Genomic DNA, 15,894 nt, shown 5'->3' with positions numbered 1-15,894 from the left:
TGTGGTTGATTTGTTACAATAAGCCTTGGCCATGGGTGTAGGGTGGTTTCATAGCAGAAGCTCTGTGGACTGTTTATGTATCTCGTTTGCATCAGTGTTCTCTGCAGCTTGCTTTAATATTTCTCCATATAGCCCTCAGTGCTTCAGCAAAAAAAAATTAAGAAAAAAAACACACCAGAAAGCTTGGTTTTAAACATGTTGTGAAGTCCTCCCTATTCTGGAAATGACTCTGGCTGACCTTTTGTGGAGAATCGCTCAAATCAGTCACTAATGTAGCAGTTTCAATGTTGAATACTGGTGTGTTGTCATTACATGGAAATTGTGGAATATGAGCTTCAGTAGTGTTACAAAAAGAGGTGCGTGTGTGACGGAGAGAGTTTCGACTGTGTGACTGTGTGTAAGACTGTGTGTGTGTGTGTGTGTGTGTGTGTGTGTCTTATTTTGTGTCCCTTTTTAGGGGGAAATTGTATATGAGCACCAGCATTGAGGGTGTGTGTGTGTGTGTGTGTGAGTGTGAGCGCATGTGTGTCTGCACATGAGTGGGTGTGTGTGTGTGTGTGCATGTTGTAAATACCGACAGCCATGGGAGCCTGTCCAGTAAAACTGTCACATTTCTCCCGTTAGCAGCATGCACAGTCTTTAATCTTGACCACACTGGGAAGTCTGCTTCTTTCTCTCTCTCTCACACACACACACACACACACACACACACTGTCCAACGTCTTAAACACATATCCTACATCTTACTCAGATCATATGTGCAACTGAAATGTTATTTGTCTCAAGCTCCAGTTTATTTACATCATCAAAACAGAGGGTTTGGAAGTGAATCATTAGTGCAGGCTTCTGTATAACATGAGCACACGGTGTGATTCCCTGTACTTTAGTCCTGCTGTTTTGGAGTCCAGGGGTGAGGAGGTTACATTTATTTAACAATGTCTTATTGTGGTCCTACGACTCCTACAATAGAATCAGTCACAGGTCATGAGGACCTACAGAATATAAATGTGCTGGAGTAGATTTTGTTTAATTGATAAGGCTGTTAAATGTTATCTAAGGTAAACTGAATGCTGAATATGTTTAAACCATTCAGCAGTGGGTATTTAGCTAGGAGGTGGTGGTGAAGTTTAGGGGAAATTTTTTATGTACTTTCCCCTCAGGAAAATAAATTTTTAAATTTTTTAAATATATTGACTTGTTTGATTATAATATGTATTTTGTGGAAGCATGAGGGTGAGAGTATTGGCATGGGTTTTTTTTTTATTTTTAATATCTTGACCAAGGCTGAATCTGAAATCGTGCACTATGACAGTATGTACTGTATTCGATGTAGTACCTACTGCGTGGCCGTTGAAACAGTATGTACTAATCAGTATGTGTGTGTATTATGACTACAATCCCAGACATACTGCGCCTGCCATGTTGGCATTGTCATGTGACCTTCGAAGTCATTATAAACACTAAAATCTTACAGGGACCACCAGATTAAAGCAACCACACTAACGGCAAAATGCAGGATCAGGAAAGTTAACTGAATTAATAATGTAATGTGGGCGAGGTTAATAGGCTGAGATAAATTTGCTGGCCTTATCTTGGCCGGTTAAGGCATGATGGAGATCACAAAAAAAAGGTTTAACAAGGTAACAATTTATTCGGGTATCATTTAACAAGTCCTGTTTAATGCTTAAAAAGAGCTGACGTGCTGTTTTTTCTGAGCTTGTCCACACCAGTCGTGTTGCATTATGGGGAATTTTTTACTCACATAGTGTCTATCGGTTTCACACTGCAAAATCTCGCCGGAAGCAGTACGCCTTCTGGATATTCCTTGCCTACAGAGAATTCAGATATACTACCCCTCTGGCATACTGCTTTACCCCCCCCATAAACTAAATGCAACAACTGCAGCTTTAATTTTAAATAAGTAGCTAAAGGTGTCCTTTGTGATTCTGAGGTTACAGTTAAGGTTTGATTTAAGTGTAGCATAGTTAATTAGCTGTATTAATAATTGTGCCAGTGGTAAGTAAGAAGTGTGTGTGTGTGTGTGTGTGTGTGTGTGTGTGTGTGTGTGTGTGTGTGTGTGTGTGTATGGTAATGCCTGGTGCATACACAGCTTGAGGGAACTCGTAAATCAGCTTTCATTAAGAAGGGTTTAGTGCATGTTCTTGATTTACTCTATGGAAGTGCCACTAGATCCCATTAAAGCCTCTGCTTGGGAGAGTAAAGTGAAGATAATAGCGCTGGTTTGCGCTGTTAAAGCTCTGTTGCAGGATGTGAGGCAGTGTGACATGATGACTGTAGAAGGCATGATTTATGTCATGATCACAGTGGCACATTAGCAACAGTACATAAAACATGCATAAATGATGGGTTATACAGTTATAAAGCCAGTTCTGAATAATAATGTGGAAGGTGCGTGTTTTAGACAGGGACATATCCGTGTGCCGTGAACCTTCTAACATATTTCCTCATCTTTTATATTTTCTCACGTTACACTGCAGTCAGAACAGCCTAGTCCTGCCAGCTCCAGCTCCAGTTCGAGTTCAGGATACAGACCTACTCACAAGCGACAAGGTAAATCAACTTGACTCCAGTGTCCTGCCTTGCTACTTTTAACATGCGCTTAACACACATTAGGGTCAGTATTTTAAATTTAATGGTATGTTTACACGATAACGATGTACAAAAAATGGAAAAGTTTTTCCTTTCGTGTACAGACAACAACGTTGTCAAAACGGTCCCCGTTTACACAGATTCACGAAAATGACAAAAAACGCTATATTATGCATGCCAGGCCATTAGTTAGCGATGTCACTTTGTAAAGAAATACTACTTGCCTGCGCACATCAAGCGTTCACGTCAATGTGTCCGCCATAATGATTTATGTGGAGTACAAAAAAGTTCTGTCTCAAATTACAACTTACAATCTCGATAGTTAGACTTGGAAAATGATTCATTGTCATAAGGAATTGTGGAAACTCACGCTTGTCAAGCATAGATTTGGCTTATTTATCTTGGTTAATAAACGCTGAGACGTCCCTAATGTAATATAATTTAATGTACATGAACTGTGTATAAATATTTTTTCATTGTGGAAATGGATTTTTGTCTTCAACCCCATCTTTTAGCTTTTAGAATTCTGTTAACAAAGCTCGTTCATTTTTAAATACTGAGAAAAATCTAAATAATGCATCTTTAAGTACAGATAATTGACCACCATTGTACCAAAATGGAACAAAATCAGCAAATACAAATCAAATCGTGAGACACTGGCAGTCAGTCTGCTTTCTATATTGTATTAGCAGTAAAAGGTTAGATTTACTCCAAAACAGACAATTGCAAAGATGATTCTAAGATCTTGTATACCCTTGGTCGGCGTAGATGTGGGTTAATAATGTGGCGTATGTAACACCTGCGTCTCCGCTGGTCGTAGTAGTGATGCAGTAAATCTACATTTTGCCGGAGAAGCACAAATGCAGTCTTGTACTCCGCCATTGTAGTTTTGAATGTCTTGCACATTAAGTGCTCGCACGCAGGCCTAGAGAGAGGAAACGTAATATGTAAAAACGTAGCATGATGTCATCGTTTTCACAAATTCTCATTTTTTTGTACGTTTACACAGAGAAGGTAATGGTATCATTTTCCAAAACTTTGAAACCCTAACGCCATTGTCATGTAAACAAACAGCCAAAACGCATAAGTTTTCCGTTTTTAGTTGAAAATCGTTGTCGTGTAAACAGCCCCTAAGTTTAGTTGTTTTTAACACTTAATACAACCAAACCCCTCTGTTTGGACTTCTGCCATTTGGAGTCCACTATAATGGCTTTAATATTCATTGCTTTGTATTTTTAGAATGCATATTTTTTTAAATCAACAATAAGATCAGGAAACAACAACTGACAGACACATTAGTTGATTGGTCTATTTCTAGGTGATGCTAGTGTAGCAACATTAGTGCAATCATTGTGCATTTATATAGTGATAAACAGGGACATAGCTAGGAATTCTGGGCCATCTGTTGCAATTATGATCTTTTCTTCATGGATGCAGTCTCTATCCCACAAACACTGGACAAGATATTAAAATCTTACCTCTTGTGAATGTGCTGTAGGAGCAAATTACATCTGGATAACGGGTTTTGAGTGTATAAGTCGATTATTCTACTTTTGCCAGTCAGTCAGCTCCAGAATTATTGGCACCCTTGGTAAATTGAGTAAAACACAAGTTCAGTTGCATGCAAAAAGTTGTTCATGAGAATATCCAGGGAATTTCTAGCAATTGTGACACTTTTACAGGGGTACCATTAACTGTTTCACTTTTATTAAAATATTAGAGAAATCTAACATTTTTCTAAGAAAAATCTAAGTCTGAATAAAAATCTGTGTGAGATTTTATGTTAAGTAACCACAGACATTTTTTATCCATCTTTATCAAAGGTGCCAATAATTCTGGAGCTGACTGTATATAACATCTTGATTTTAAACTCAGTTTGTCAATTAGTTGTTTAGTGATTTCTGTGTTGTGCACGTTCAGTGCTAGGTCCTTTACAGACGATAATACCAGATTTGCACTCGGATGAAAATGAAGACGAGTCCGAGGAGGAAGAGGACAACGACTTGGACTCAGACATGGAGCGTCCCTTACACACACACATGACGCATCGCCATCGCAGGTGAACATTTCTCCCAATTGCTCATAGCTTTAGTGCCATGTTGTTTTTGTAGGGTGGCTTTGTTACCCAAGAATGTAACCTAGCCCTATTTTATTTACATTTTATAGGTACTGTACATTGAATGAGCCATTATAAGCTAACTCATTATAACTGCATGAAGTTATATTACTGAAGTGCTTGTTTACCAATTGGCCAGGTTTTGTTGACCAATTGGAGTTTACATATTGTATTTTCTACCAGAAGTTTTTATTAGTTTTATTAGTTGCATTGATGCAGTGAATTTCTCTGCTCTGGTCATAGGGTGAGTTTGAGTGACGGCAGTGACAGTGAGAATAGCTCCACCTCTTCACCACTCCCACATAATGAGACCCCACCTCTTCTGAAGGCCAGCAATAATCAGGTAAGAGCAGACCGTCATTTAGTGTTTGATTAATTGGTCAAGGATTTTTTTTTATTATTATTATTAATTCACTTAAATGGATAACGGTGAAACCATTTTCTTATTTCAAAAAAATATGAGCAAAGATGGTGTGGTATTTTAAGCAAAAAGTGTGTTTTCTTTTCTTGTATATGTTCTGTACTTTTCAGTTTGTCAGTTTCGATTTAATTCATGACACATGCTTTTTATATATATATATATATATATATATATATATATATATATATATATATATATATATATATATATATAAAAACCCTTTCACTCCTTTTAAAAAAAATTATTAGTAATTTATTTTTTAATTAAAATTGCATGAAGTATTAATAACGATTCTGTCTAAATCACGGGTGTCCAATCTTATCCGGAAAGGGCCGGTGTGGGTACAGATTTTCATTCCAACAAAGCAGAAGCCACACCTGAATCAATTGAAAGCCAAGATCAACTGATTAAACAGGTGGAATCAGGTGTGGCTCCTGCTTGGTTGGAATGAAAACCAAAAACATTTTTTACTGTAATTTTTATGTATGAAGTTGGTTAAAAATTGAGAATGACAAATAGAAAGCCACAGAGGTTTATGTTAATATACAGTAATTCTCTCAAGTGATTTGAAGTGATTTACATTTTATATTTTCCTAAAGCACAAAAAAATAGCTGCAAGCAGCAATAATGGGGTCAAGCCAATTATCGGCACCATGAGCAGCAAAAGAAGCTGTGTGACCTGTTTTTGGTTAGAGTCTGATGAACAGTGTATGAAGAGTTAGAAAAAGTAACCTTTCAATCATAAAAAAAATATTTAAAAAATTATTAAATAAAAATAGCTGCTACTTAGAATTTTTGTTGAGTATGTGGCACTGTTCTGAAACTGCTAAGGTAGCATCTGGACATGATGGTTATCATGCAGGAAAGTGTTCGAGTTATAAGCCAAAAACCTGTTCTTGCTATATCCTGACCAGTAGAGGGCAGTGCACCGAAATGCTGCAGGTTACCTCAGGGCCTAATGGTGATGACAAGTACCAAGTTTTGTCACAATCCCTCAAAGCGTTGTGGAGATATAGCCTCAAGTTCAATTTTGTGTGTTCTTCATCGAATTTGTTAAAGCGCCATTTAAAAAATGGTATGGTTTATCAAAATTCTGTGAATTCTTTTTGTCGGGAGTACCTCTAGATGATACTGGCCAATTTTCCTGTAAATCGGAAAGACGGTCTAGGAGGAGTTTGAAAAAGTAGGTTTTGAAAACATTTAAAAAATGGCGGACAGGAAGTTTGCTCGATCATGACATAATTGGTGGTATTGTTCTCGGCATGAACCACAGATTCTCTCGAGACCAGTCTCATGACAGTAGACAAAAGGATTCAATAGCTATTAGTATTTTTATGAATCATAGTATGATTTTTGACCACAAACCTTGAGTCCCTTCAGAGCATTGTGCAAAGACATATACCGAGTTTCGTAACGATACACCAAGTGGTTCGTAAAATGCAGCATTTTATGACTTAATTCAAAATGGCCGACATAGGAATTTTTCATATCGTTAGACTCTGTATACCCAACTGAATCTAATGAGACCAAGTTGATGATTTTATGACGCACTGTTCAGAAGTTATAAGCAAAAATCTTCTTTTTTTCATATCGTGACCACTAGGTGGCACTGTTCCAAAACTGAGCAGGCATCAAGTCATGTTGCCTATGACAATAAGTTATAAGCACTAATCGAAAATGGTATGGTTTGTCAAAATTCTGTGAATAGTTTTTTGTCCTGAGTGCCTCTAAATGATGCAGACCAATTTTCGTGCAAATCGGACAAACAGCCTAGGATGAGTTCGAAAAGTAGGTTTTTAAGAAAATTCAAAATGGCGGAAAAAAATTTCATGCCAGAGAATTACATCATAGGGTGCAATCGAATCGTCTTGAGCCAAGGAATTGGAGGATAAAGAATTTAGTTTCTTGGACTCACGGTTCAAAAGTTAACATAAACGCGGGTGCAAATTTGGGCAGTTCGTTGCACTAGAGAGCTAGAGACTCCAAATTTGCTGGATTAACAGTTCAGGCTCTCCTCTATCTGTGTGCCAAATTTCATAACTTTCCTGAAGCGGTTCTATGGGCTGCCATAGACCAAACAGCAGAAGAAGAATAATAAAACTAGCGAAAGCAGTAATGGTCTTTTGCTCCTTTGGGACTTGACCCCTAATAACCTTAACTTGTCTGTTCATAAGTGTGGACACTGCATAGAATGGTTAATTCATTGGCAGATGCTGATGTATACAGGTACAGTCCAAGCATGGAACAGCCCATCAGTGGTACTTTTGATCAGAGCACTAACTGACCAACTTTCATGTTGAACCTGTTTTATCCTGTATGGATTCTACATGGAAGCTAATTGGTTTTACTGGTTTCTTTATGATTGTAGTATATAAAATATCATGGTTACCTTGAAAGTCTATTTCCCATGTTGAGAATAATGCCTTGGTACTGCATAAATGTACTTTTTTTGTTTCAGTGTAGTCCATACTAATGTGGCAAATTGGAAAATCCTGTTCTCTTACAGATTCTAGAAGTGAAGAGTCCCATGAAGCAGACAAAAGTGGATAAAAACAAGAATGTTGACTGTGACAAGGTGATTTTTGCTATAAACCGCACCCATATCCAGTAGTATCCAGTATCCTCTGCACTAGAAGGAGGTTCTAGTATGTTTTTGAGGTGGGAGTTCATGTGTGTAATGGGTCTGGATGTGTTGTGTTGTTTTAGGCATACTTGGATGAACTGGTGGAGCTCCATAGAAGATTAATGACACTGAGAGAGAGGCACATATTACAGCAGGTACTGTGTTTACCTTCATGAGCAAGAAACATTTCTGGGGAATTATAAGGAGAGATTTTTTTTTATTCAATTTCTTAAGCTCATAGAGCAATAAGGATAAAATTGATTTCAAATATATAGAACATCCTTAAAGCAGATAATGGGCACTGAAACATATACCTGAAACATTGAAAGTCTAAAGTTTTATCATCAAATCAGCGTTTTCTTTCCCCTGAAGTTGGCAGTCATAATACTTTGAGTCCTAGTTGATGTGACTGAATGGACAACCAGGTTTGGCTGGAATATAGAGAATGCTTGGGAGATTTCCAAACAAAGATTGGAAGCATAAGCATCTGGCAAGATCAAGCTCAATCCTTTGGAGCTTTAATAAGTATTCCACTTTCTCAGCCATGAAACATAGCAATAATCAAGTGTCCTTTTTGCCTGCTTTAAAAATTGGTAAAAATGACCATTGCCATTTTATATAGTTTGTTTTATGGGTTTTATGATGTGCAGTGTATGAAAATGGATTGTTTATTATAGTGATTAATGGGCAAAATAAATCAAGACCTCGAAATGTATATGGTTCTTATTTGACTTATTGCTATAAAGTGTAAAAAAGTTTTTTGCTATCATTGAGGGCTTGAAATCTGAAAATCACAGACCTGTCAAACAAAACCATTAGCAATGAAACATGCCTCAATCCTCCATGCAGACAGCAGTTTGGTCACACTAGCAGCTGACTTCTATCTTTGCTGTTGTCATAACAGACCCCTGAGTCTCTCTGTTCCTGGCCCTGCTTCAGCATAGAGACAATAAATTCTTTCCATATGGGGTTCTGGCTTTGTAGTGTGAAAGGGATCAGGTTTGGGTCCCATTAATGAACAGTTTCATTTGTGCAGAATCCCTGCCGCCTCCACCCGCCTCCCGTCCCCTTAATTTGCTAACGTGATCCCCTCAAGCTAAAGAGGGACGACTGGTCCCAATAAGTTGCCATGTTAGACATGCATCTCTCCAATTACATTCAGATACACAGTACCATGTGGCGTTTGGGGGCTTCTCATTTTCAATGGAGGCTTGTTAAGGCAAAGCCACTCATTCAGTCATACTTCCCTTAAACCTGGTTTTATCAGGCTGCTATATAAAAATGTCACTTAATATATATTGAGGACTAAATTACAGTGCTGATTACAGTCATGTGCTTGGGTTGCTAATCCTTTGTCCTCCTTTTTTTGCTTACAGATTGTAAACCTCATCGAAGAAACCGGACATTTTCACATCACAAACACAACCTTTGACTTTGACCTTTGCTCCTTGGACAAAACCACGGTTCGAAAGCTGCAGAGCTACCTAGAAACTTCTGGAACATCTTGAAGACGTGTGCAGCTGGCTGCCATGAGCAGGAACACCAGACCTCCTGATTGTCCTCCTGATTTTGTCTCAATCAACTTGTGGCAATGTTATGGAATCAGCTTCATCGAGAGGTCCTGGAGCTCCTTTCCTCTCTCTGTGTGCCTCAGAGATGGATGTGAGATTCTTCCTGTCCACCAGGACTTCACCTGAAAAGCCTTGAAAAGTCCAACATTGCCAAAAAGGGAATAACAAGTTCATGCGCCAAAAAAACAACAAAAAACAATGTGCATATTGTTACGCTGTATGAATGATGTTTGGTTCTGTTCTTTGTGATGAATGCATGTCTCAACACTGCCTTACACCATTGTCTATTTATTGAGTATGAGTTTCAAGTGTGTGTGTATGTGTGTAAGAGCAAATGATATTAAACTTGTGCAAGCACTTGGGCACAGTCATGTCATTGGTGTTTTAAGGTGGTTGAAGTGTTAGATTTTGCTCACCAAGTCTAACAATTACATCCAGTGTGAAACGAAGAACAAATTATCCGTGACATATTTACAAGACTGTTTGGACATTTAAAGGCACTGTAGAAATTGTGGTTTTAGAGGTAAGCACAATTCTTGGGCTTACTGCTGTTTCCAGAAAAAGCAATGTCATGAAACAAAACTTTCATGGGGAGAATCAAATATTATTTTTAAGTGATTGCACATGAAGGCAGTACCAACATTGGAATAATTGAGTTATGTCACCAGTAGTTGTATTGGTCAGGACTGAGCTAAAAACAGTGATTGATTTTAAGGCCAAATATGCTTACATAGTAAGACTATGTTTCAGTTGAAAGCTGTCTTATTGAATTTGTTAATGTTATTTATTTCATAGGGACCACAATCGCTTTGCTTCTGTCTTGGCTGTCTCTAAACCAGTGGGAACTGGTTATGGGTCTTTTGGAAATTTTAGTTTGTCAGAATTAATTTTTTCCCCACCAAGTTTACTTTTCAGGTCCTCTGAACTCTTCTTTAACAGCTTGATCAGTTGCTAGATGTCAGTGTGGGCAGATTGTACAGTTGAGCTGTAGGCTTGATGGTTGAGTTATGCCTTAAGGCAAGACCAGTATCTTTAGATGGGTTATTTTAAATCAAATTAATACATCTGTAGGAGCTACAGATTACTTTAGTGACCTGACAGGGAGGGGGCTGAATTATTGGCACTGTGTGTATTTAAAAAAAAAAAAAAAAAAAAAAAAGTGTACGAATTTTTCATATTTGCATTTTTGTATTGTGTTTGTTTTTGAATGAAATCAAACTTTGTATACTTTTTTCTGTCTGGATTTCCCTGATTTGAGTTTCTCAACCCAAAGAACCTTTAGTTAAGCTATCATTATATAATGTTTATATGTGTATAAACTTTATATGTGATAAAAACTGAATATCTTTCCTTTCTTGGAAGGTACTGACATGATTCCAGCAGAACATTTTTTTTTTTATCCTAATATAAAATCCAAACAGTCTGCATCAATGTCTGGTTATTGAATAGAAAGTGTGTTTGATCAGAGTGATTAATAGGATTGTAAGAACCAAGTGTAGCTTGTTTGTAAATTAACTTTTAGAGGTGGATTTTAAAATGTAGCTGCAAGCAGCGATTAAGGGTGCCAAGCACTCTGTGATGACCTGTGGAGATTTGAACCAGTTGACTTGATCATTTTAGAAGGACTTGGTTGACTAAGAAATTCTCATTTTGTAAAGGGAGATTTCATGAATGTAATCTTCATTTTCCGCTCTTTGTTATACTGCCACCTAATGGTGAAGTAACAGAGCACAGGTGATCTTTAGGGTGTGGTCGAAAACACCTACCAGGTTTTGTGTTTGTAAAACAAAGATTTTACTGAGACAACAAAGGCTGACTTCCTGTTTGGCATTTTTAAGGCCAACAGTTATAAATATCAAATGTAAATATAATATCATATGTTATCATTTTGATATATCAAAAAAAAAAAAGTAACATTATTTTTAATTGATGTGTAGGAGTAGCACACAAGCTTTCATTATAAAGTTTAATTATAGTTAATTATACAACCCTGTCAAAAAATTATGGAATCGCCATACATAGAGGCTGGTCATCTCGCTTTTTTTTTTTTTTTTTTTTTTTTTTTTTTTTATACTTCGTAGCAAATAAACAAATCACAGATATGACACAAAACAATTTTTGTTGAATAGCTGAACATTCTGGCTTCGTGAAACGTCCCTCAGTCCAATTAAGTGAAATGAGTTTAATTAATGACTTTTTTTTTCCAGATCAAGTAGAGGAAAAAATTATGGAATCACCTTGTAATTTGTACCAAAAACAAATACCAGTACAAGTCTAAAAATTAGTCTGCAGTCAAAAGAGTGTGCTTACAGACCTTAACTTTGGACTTTTTGAAAGGAAACATGGTCCCAACAAGAGAACTGACAATTGAAACAATGGAAAGGATTATAAAACTCCTTCAAGAAGGAAATCTAACACGGACTGTGGCAAAAGATGTTGGTTGTTTCCAGTCAGCTGTGACTAAAATTTGGTGCAAGTATAAACAAAATGGGAAGGTTATAAAAGGAAAACATACGGGTATACCAAGGAAGACTTCAAACTTCAGGATAGAAAACAAAAGCAATATGCCTGGAAAATGGAAAATGCACAATAAAATAAATGAAAATTTATGGTGGAAGTGAAAAAAAATTGGTCCATGACAAGGCTCCATACTGCAAATCTGATCTGTCAACCGCTATACGTGAAAGTTGGAACCAGCTTGATGGAGAATATTGTTTTTCATTAGTGAAGTCCATGCCTCAAAGAGTTCAGGCAGTCATAAAAGCTTGAGGAGGAGCAACAAAGTACTAATTTTGTTGATTCCATAATTCTTTCTTGAACACTGAGTGATTCCATACTTTTTTCCTCTATTTGATCTGGGGAAAAAATGCCATTAATTAAAACTATTTAATTTTATTTGTTTGAGGTACGTTTCATGAAGCCAGAATGTTCATCTATTAAATGAAAATTGTTTTGTGTCATATCTGTGATTTGTTTATTTGCTGTGAATTAAAAAACATGTTGTAAGTGTGGAGATTCCATCATTTTTGGCAGGGGTTGTAGTACTTGTGACTTAGGGCACGAGGGCCCCCACCCCACCCAGCTGGGTGTCAATGTATTAAAACTTTGCTGAAATTCAAACTTACTTCCTGTGTGGTTACCTACTGGCATATTTGTTATAGCATTACTGGCCGAACAGTTGTGAATTCCATATATCCTTTAATAACCTTGGTGAGGGCCACTCAGGGTCATCTGATTGATGTTTGATTGGACTGTATTTGTAGGAGTAGTAAAGAAAATTGTTATAATTTAAGATTGTGTCCATTTGAATATGGAAGACCTTAAAACAATCCTAATAACTGGTCACAATCTCAAGCAATTGGAGTGGTGATTGTATGACAAGTGGTTCTGTAGTTATGGATGAAAATGTGTCCAAATTTAGCTTATTGGTGGCAGTAGATAGATTAAGGGGCATACTAAAATTTGGTGAGAAAAGATTTAGGACCATGGTAACTAAGTGTGCCAAATTTTATAAATATCATGCAAACAGTTCCTTGGATTTCCATAGACATCCGTGACATCTATAACAACAATAAAACATACAATCACTATAGGGCCCCTGCATCGTTGGTGCTTCGACCCCTAATTACCTGCTGGAAATATAGAAACCTGAACATTAATACTATATTAGCAACCTGAATTTGAAAAATAAATGTCTGGTTCATGTTGATGGAGTCTTTTCGCTCATGTCAACACCAAACTCAAAGCACAATACTCTAAGTATGAATCTTGTATGTGTCTTTGTACTGTAACAGTATTAGCCAGTGAAGATGGTTAAGACATTAGTGGAGCTTCTACAGTGCATTAGCAGTGTTGTTCTAGGGGAAAGCATCACTCATGTCTCACTTAAGAAGATTTTAAATGCTGACATTCTTCCTACTTGTTTGAAATCTCAGTGCTGATATAAAAGAGACCATGAAAGGTGAAAAGTTCATGAACACAGTTTATTAAATCACACAACATTCCCACTCTCCATGAAATTGTAGGACGTGTGTGTGTGTTTTTATGGTACAGTGTGGGTGGTCCTCTACTAGATGCTCAATTTCTTAAAGATCATGGTGTCCTCTGAAGATATTTGTGGAAAGAGATCAAATTCTTTAGGCATATAAAAGTTTGTACACTCAAAAAAAAAGTCAAAAGAGGTTTTGGGAGGTGAGGCTGGGATGATAGTAGCTGTCTAAATTGATAGTGCCATAATGCAGTACAGGCAACTTATCAGGCCGGGCAGATTCCACACATTTGTCTTTGGCATTAGTTGAAACTAAGCACAACAAAAGTAAAACTGCACAAGAGTAATACATTTATTTTCCTGTAATACACTGCCGTTATCAGGAAGCAGATATTCTATTACATAGTATTTATGAGAGCAAGTTGAATTTTGGTTGTGTACTGTCATTTTTCATTTTCATTGTTACACAAGGCTACATTCTTATTTCCTTTTTTTCTTCCTTTCCTTCAGCCTGTTTTGTCCAATAACAGCCTTCGCATGGCTGCTAGGAAGCTTGAGAGCATCTGTAACAGTCCCACTAAGCCTTTTGCTTAACACCAATCCGCAAAGACCATGAGCAGCTGAACATCAGCACAGAGCCATGTGTCAGTCTGCTGCCCATCTGTAATCACATGAACTTTCACACAACCGGCATGCAATACAGAAGATAAACATAAAGAACACCAAGAAATCTAGTCAGATTAGTATCTCAATTCTTGATTACAAAACAGTAATGGATAGGGAAAATAACAAATGGAATCTACTCAAAAATTCTTTCATGAGCTGAGTTTGGGAAATGATTAGCATTGTAAATGTATCGGTGGAATATGCGGCATTCTAGCTACAGCTACTGAAAATCATTGGACTGGGGAAAAAATGTAATATTGCAGCATATATTTAACGCATGAATCACGTGTCAATTTCTATTTTCTCTTAAAATATCCTTTAAGAATCACTCTTTCTTTTCTTTAAGCCATGAAGTCAGTCTTTCTGTCTTTCTTCCTTTCATGTGTTTCTTTATGTGTGTGTGTGTGTGTATGTGTGTGGGCATATTTTTATATCTTGGCAGGAAAAAAATGTCCCCCCAAGTATAGGAATATCTGACAGTTTTGACCTTGTGAGGACATTCGGTTGGTCCCCCCTTTTTTGTTTTTTCCTGTTTTTTTTTTGTGTGTGTGTGATTTTTTTTTTAATTGCAGCTTTTATCTAAAAATCTAAATGCCAAAAGGTGTACTGATGTTAAGGTTAGGATTAGATTTCAGTGTAGGTATAGCATTAATTAGCTGCCTTCATAATTATGTCAAAGAAAATATAGTAAGACACACATGTGTGTGCAATCATGTTTATAGCACTCTGTGATGAACATAAATATCCTCACAGTCACCAGGTCCTCAGAAATTTTTCTTTACTATATATATATATATATATATATATATATATATATATATATATATATATATATATATATATATATATATATATATACTGCTGTTAAGGTTAGAGTTTAGTTTAGGTTTAATATTAATTACCTACATTAATAATTATGTTAATTGAAGGTCCTAACAAAGATAATAGAACTAACATGTATGAGTGTGTGTAAGAGAGAAACTGGTTCTTTATAATGCCTGTCACATTGTCCCTCCCACCCAACACCTGTTCATTACATCATAAATTTGCACTGAGAGCCAATTATGAGAGGCATAGAAAGTTAAATCCCTGCATTTTGTTCAAGGGAGTAAAGCCAAAAACACTTTCACACAATGGATAAAGGAAGGAATGAAATGTTCTTAAGCTAAACCTCACTGAACTGCTTGGGTTTTTGTGAAAATACATTTTGATGACATTCTGGAGAAATCTATACACTTCCTATTGACAGACACAAATAACCTCTATAATGTCTTTCTCACAGTATATTATATTCAACATCAAAAACGAATTGTGAGAAGTAACTCCTTCTTGGAGCAAAGACACATTAGCCCAAATTCACGGTCAAAACTTCAGACAGCTCAAACCTGAGACAGCCTATCTGTGGTCAGAGACACACCATAGGAAAAGCATTGTGTCCCGACTTCTTTCATACTGGTCTCCAAATGAGCGAGAACAAGAGGAAGAAAAAAAAAGAAGGCTCCACTAGTTTTGGGATCCTGGATTAACTTAAGCCATCTCACATTGCTGGGGTGCTGGTGGAGGGAAAGGGGTGGGGGACGGGTAGTTCACAGTCAGGGCCAACAGCGGGACATCCTGTTTGAGCCTCCAAATGCCATTTCCTCTAATAAAAAAAGGAGAGACCTTCCACATTGGGCTCACACAGAAGAGAAGCAAGGACATTGATCATCATCCTGGCCCAAGGCCAAGGGCTGAGAGAAAGGGTTCGTGAGAGCCTCTGGGCGGTAGTCAGAAAAAAGTGCACTTAAAGTATGTCATTAAAGCTGAAGTTTGGTGAAAAGTCCTCAGTAGACTTTCCAAAAGACCGTCACAGTGTGCTGGCTACAAAAGCTTAAAATGCTACCTTCAAAAAGGAAGCTC

The 15,894-nt window shown here is 37.1% G+C and overlaps 1 protein-coding gene across 2 annotated transcripts in view; it reads left to right on the top strand.

Moving 5' to 3' along the window:
* Nucleotides 1-10,766, top strand: part of mllt3 (MLLT3 super elongation complex subunit) — a 63,370-nt gene extending 52,604 nt beyond the window's left edge. For both annotated transcript variants that reach the window (XM_053681276.1, XM_047156792.2), the window contains exons 8-13: nucleotides 2,499-2,571; nucleotides 4,531-4,669; nucleotides 4,970-5,069; nucleotides 7,654-7,722; nucleotides 7,854-7,925; nucleotides 9,147-10,766. In XM_053681276.1, the coding sequence (XP_053537251.1) occupies nucleotides 2,499-2,571; nucleotides 4,531-4,669; nucleotides 4,970-5,069; nucleotides 7,654-7,722; nucleotides 7,854-7,925; nucleotides 9,147-9,278 (585 nt within the window). In that variant the 3' untranslated portion in view covers nucleotides 9,279-10,766. The remainder of the gene's footprint in view (nucleotides 1-2,498; nucleotides 2,572-4,530; nucleotides 4,670-4,969; nucleotides 5,070-7,653; nucleotides 7,723-7,853; nucleotides 7,926-9,146) is intronic.
* The last annotated feature ends 5,128 nt before the right edge of the window (nucleotides 10,767-15,894 follow it).

The sequence above is a fragment of the Ictalurus punctatus genome, chromosome 7 (assembly GCF_001660625.3).
Source record: "Ictalurus punctatus breed USDA103 chromosome 7, Coco_2.0, whole genome shotgun sequence".
NCBI lineage: Eukaryota > Metazoa > Chordata > Actinopteri > Siluriformes > Ictaluridae > Ictalurus > Ictalurus punctatus.
This window is presented reverse-complemented; position numbering and strand designations above follow the sequence as displayed.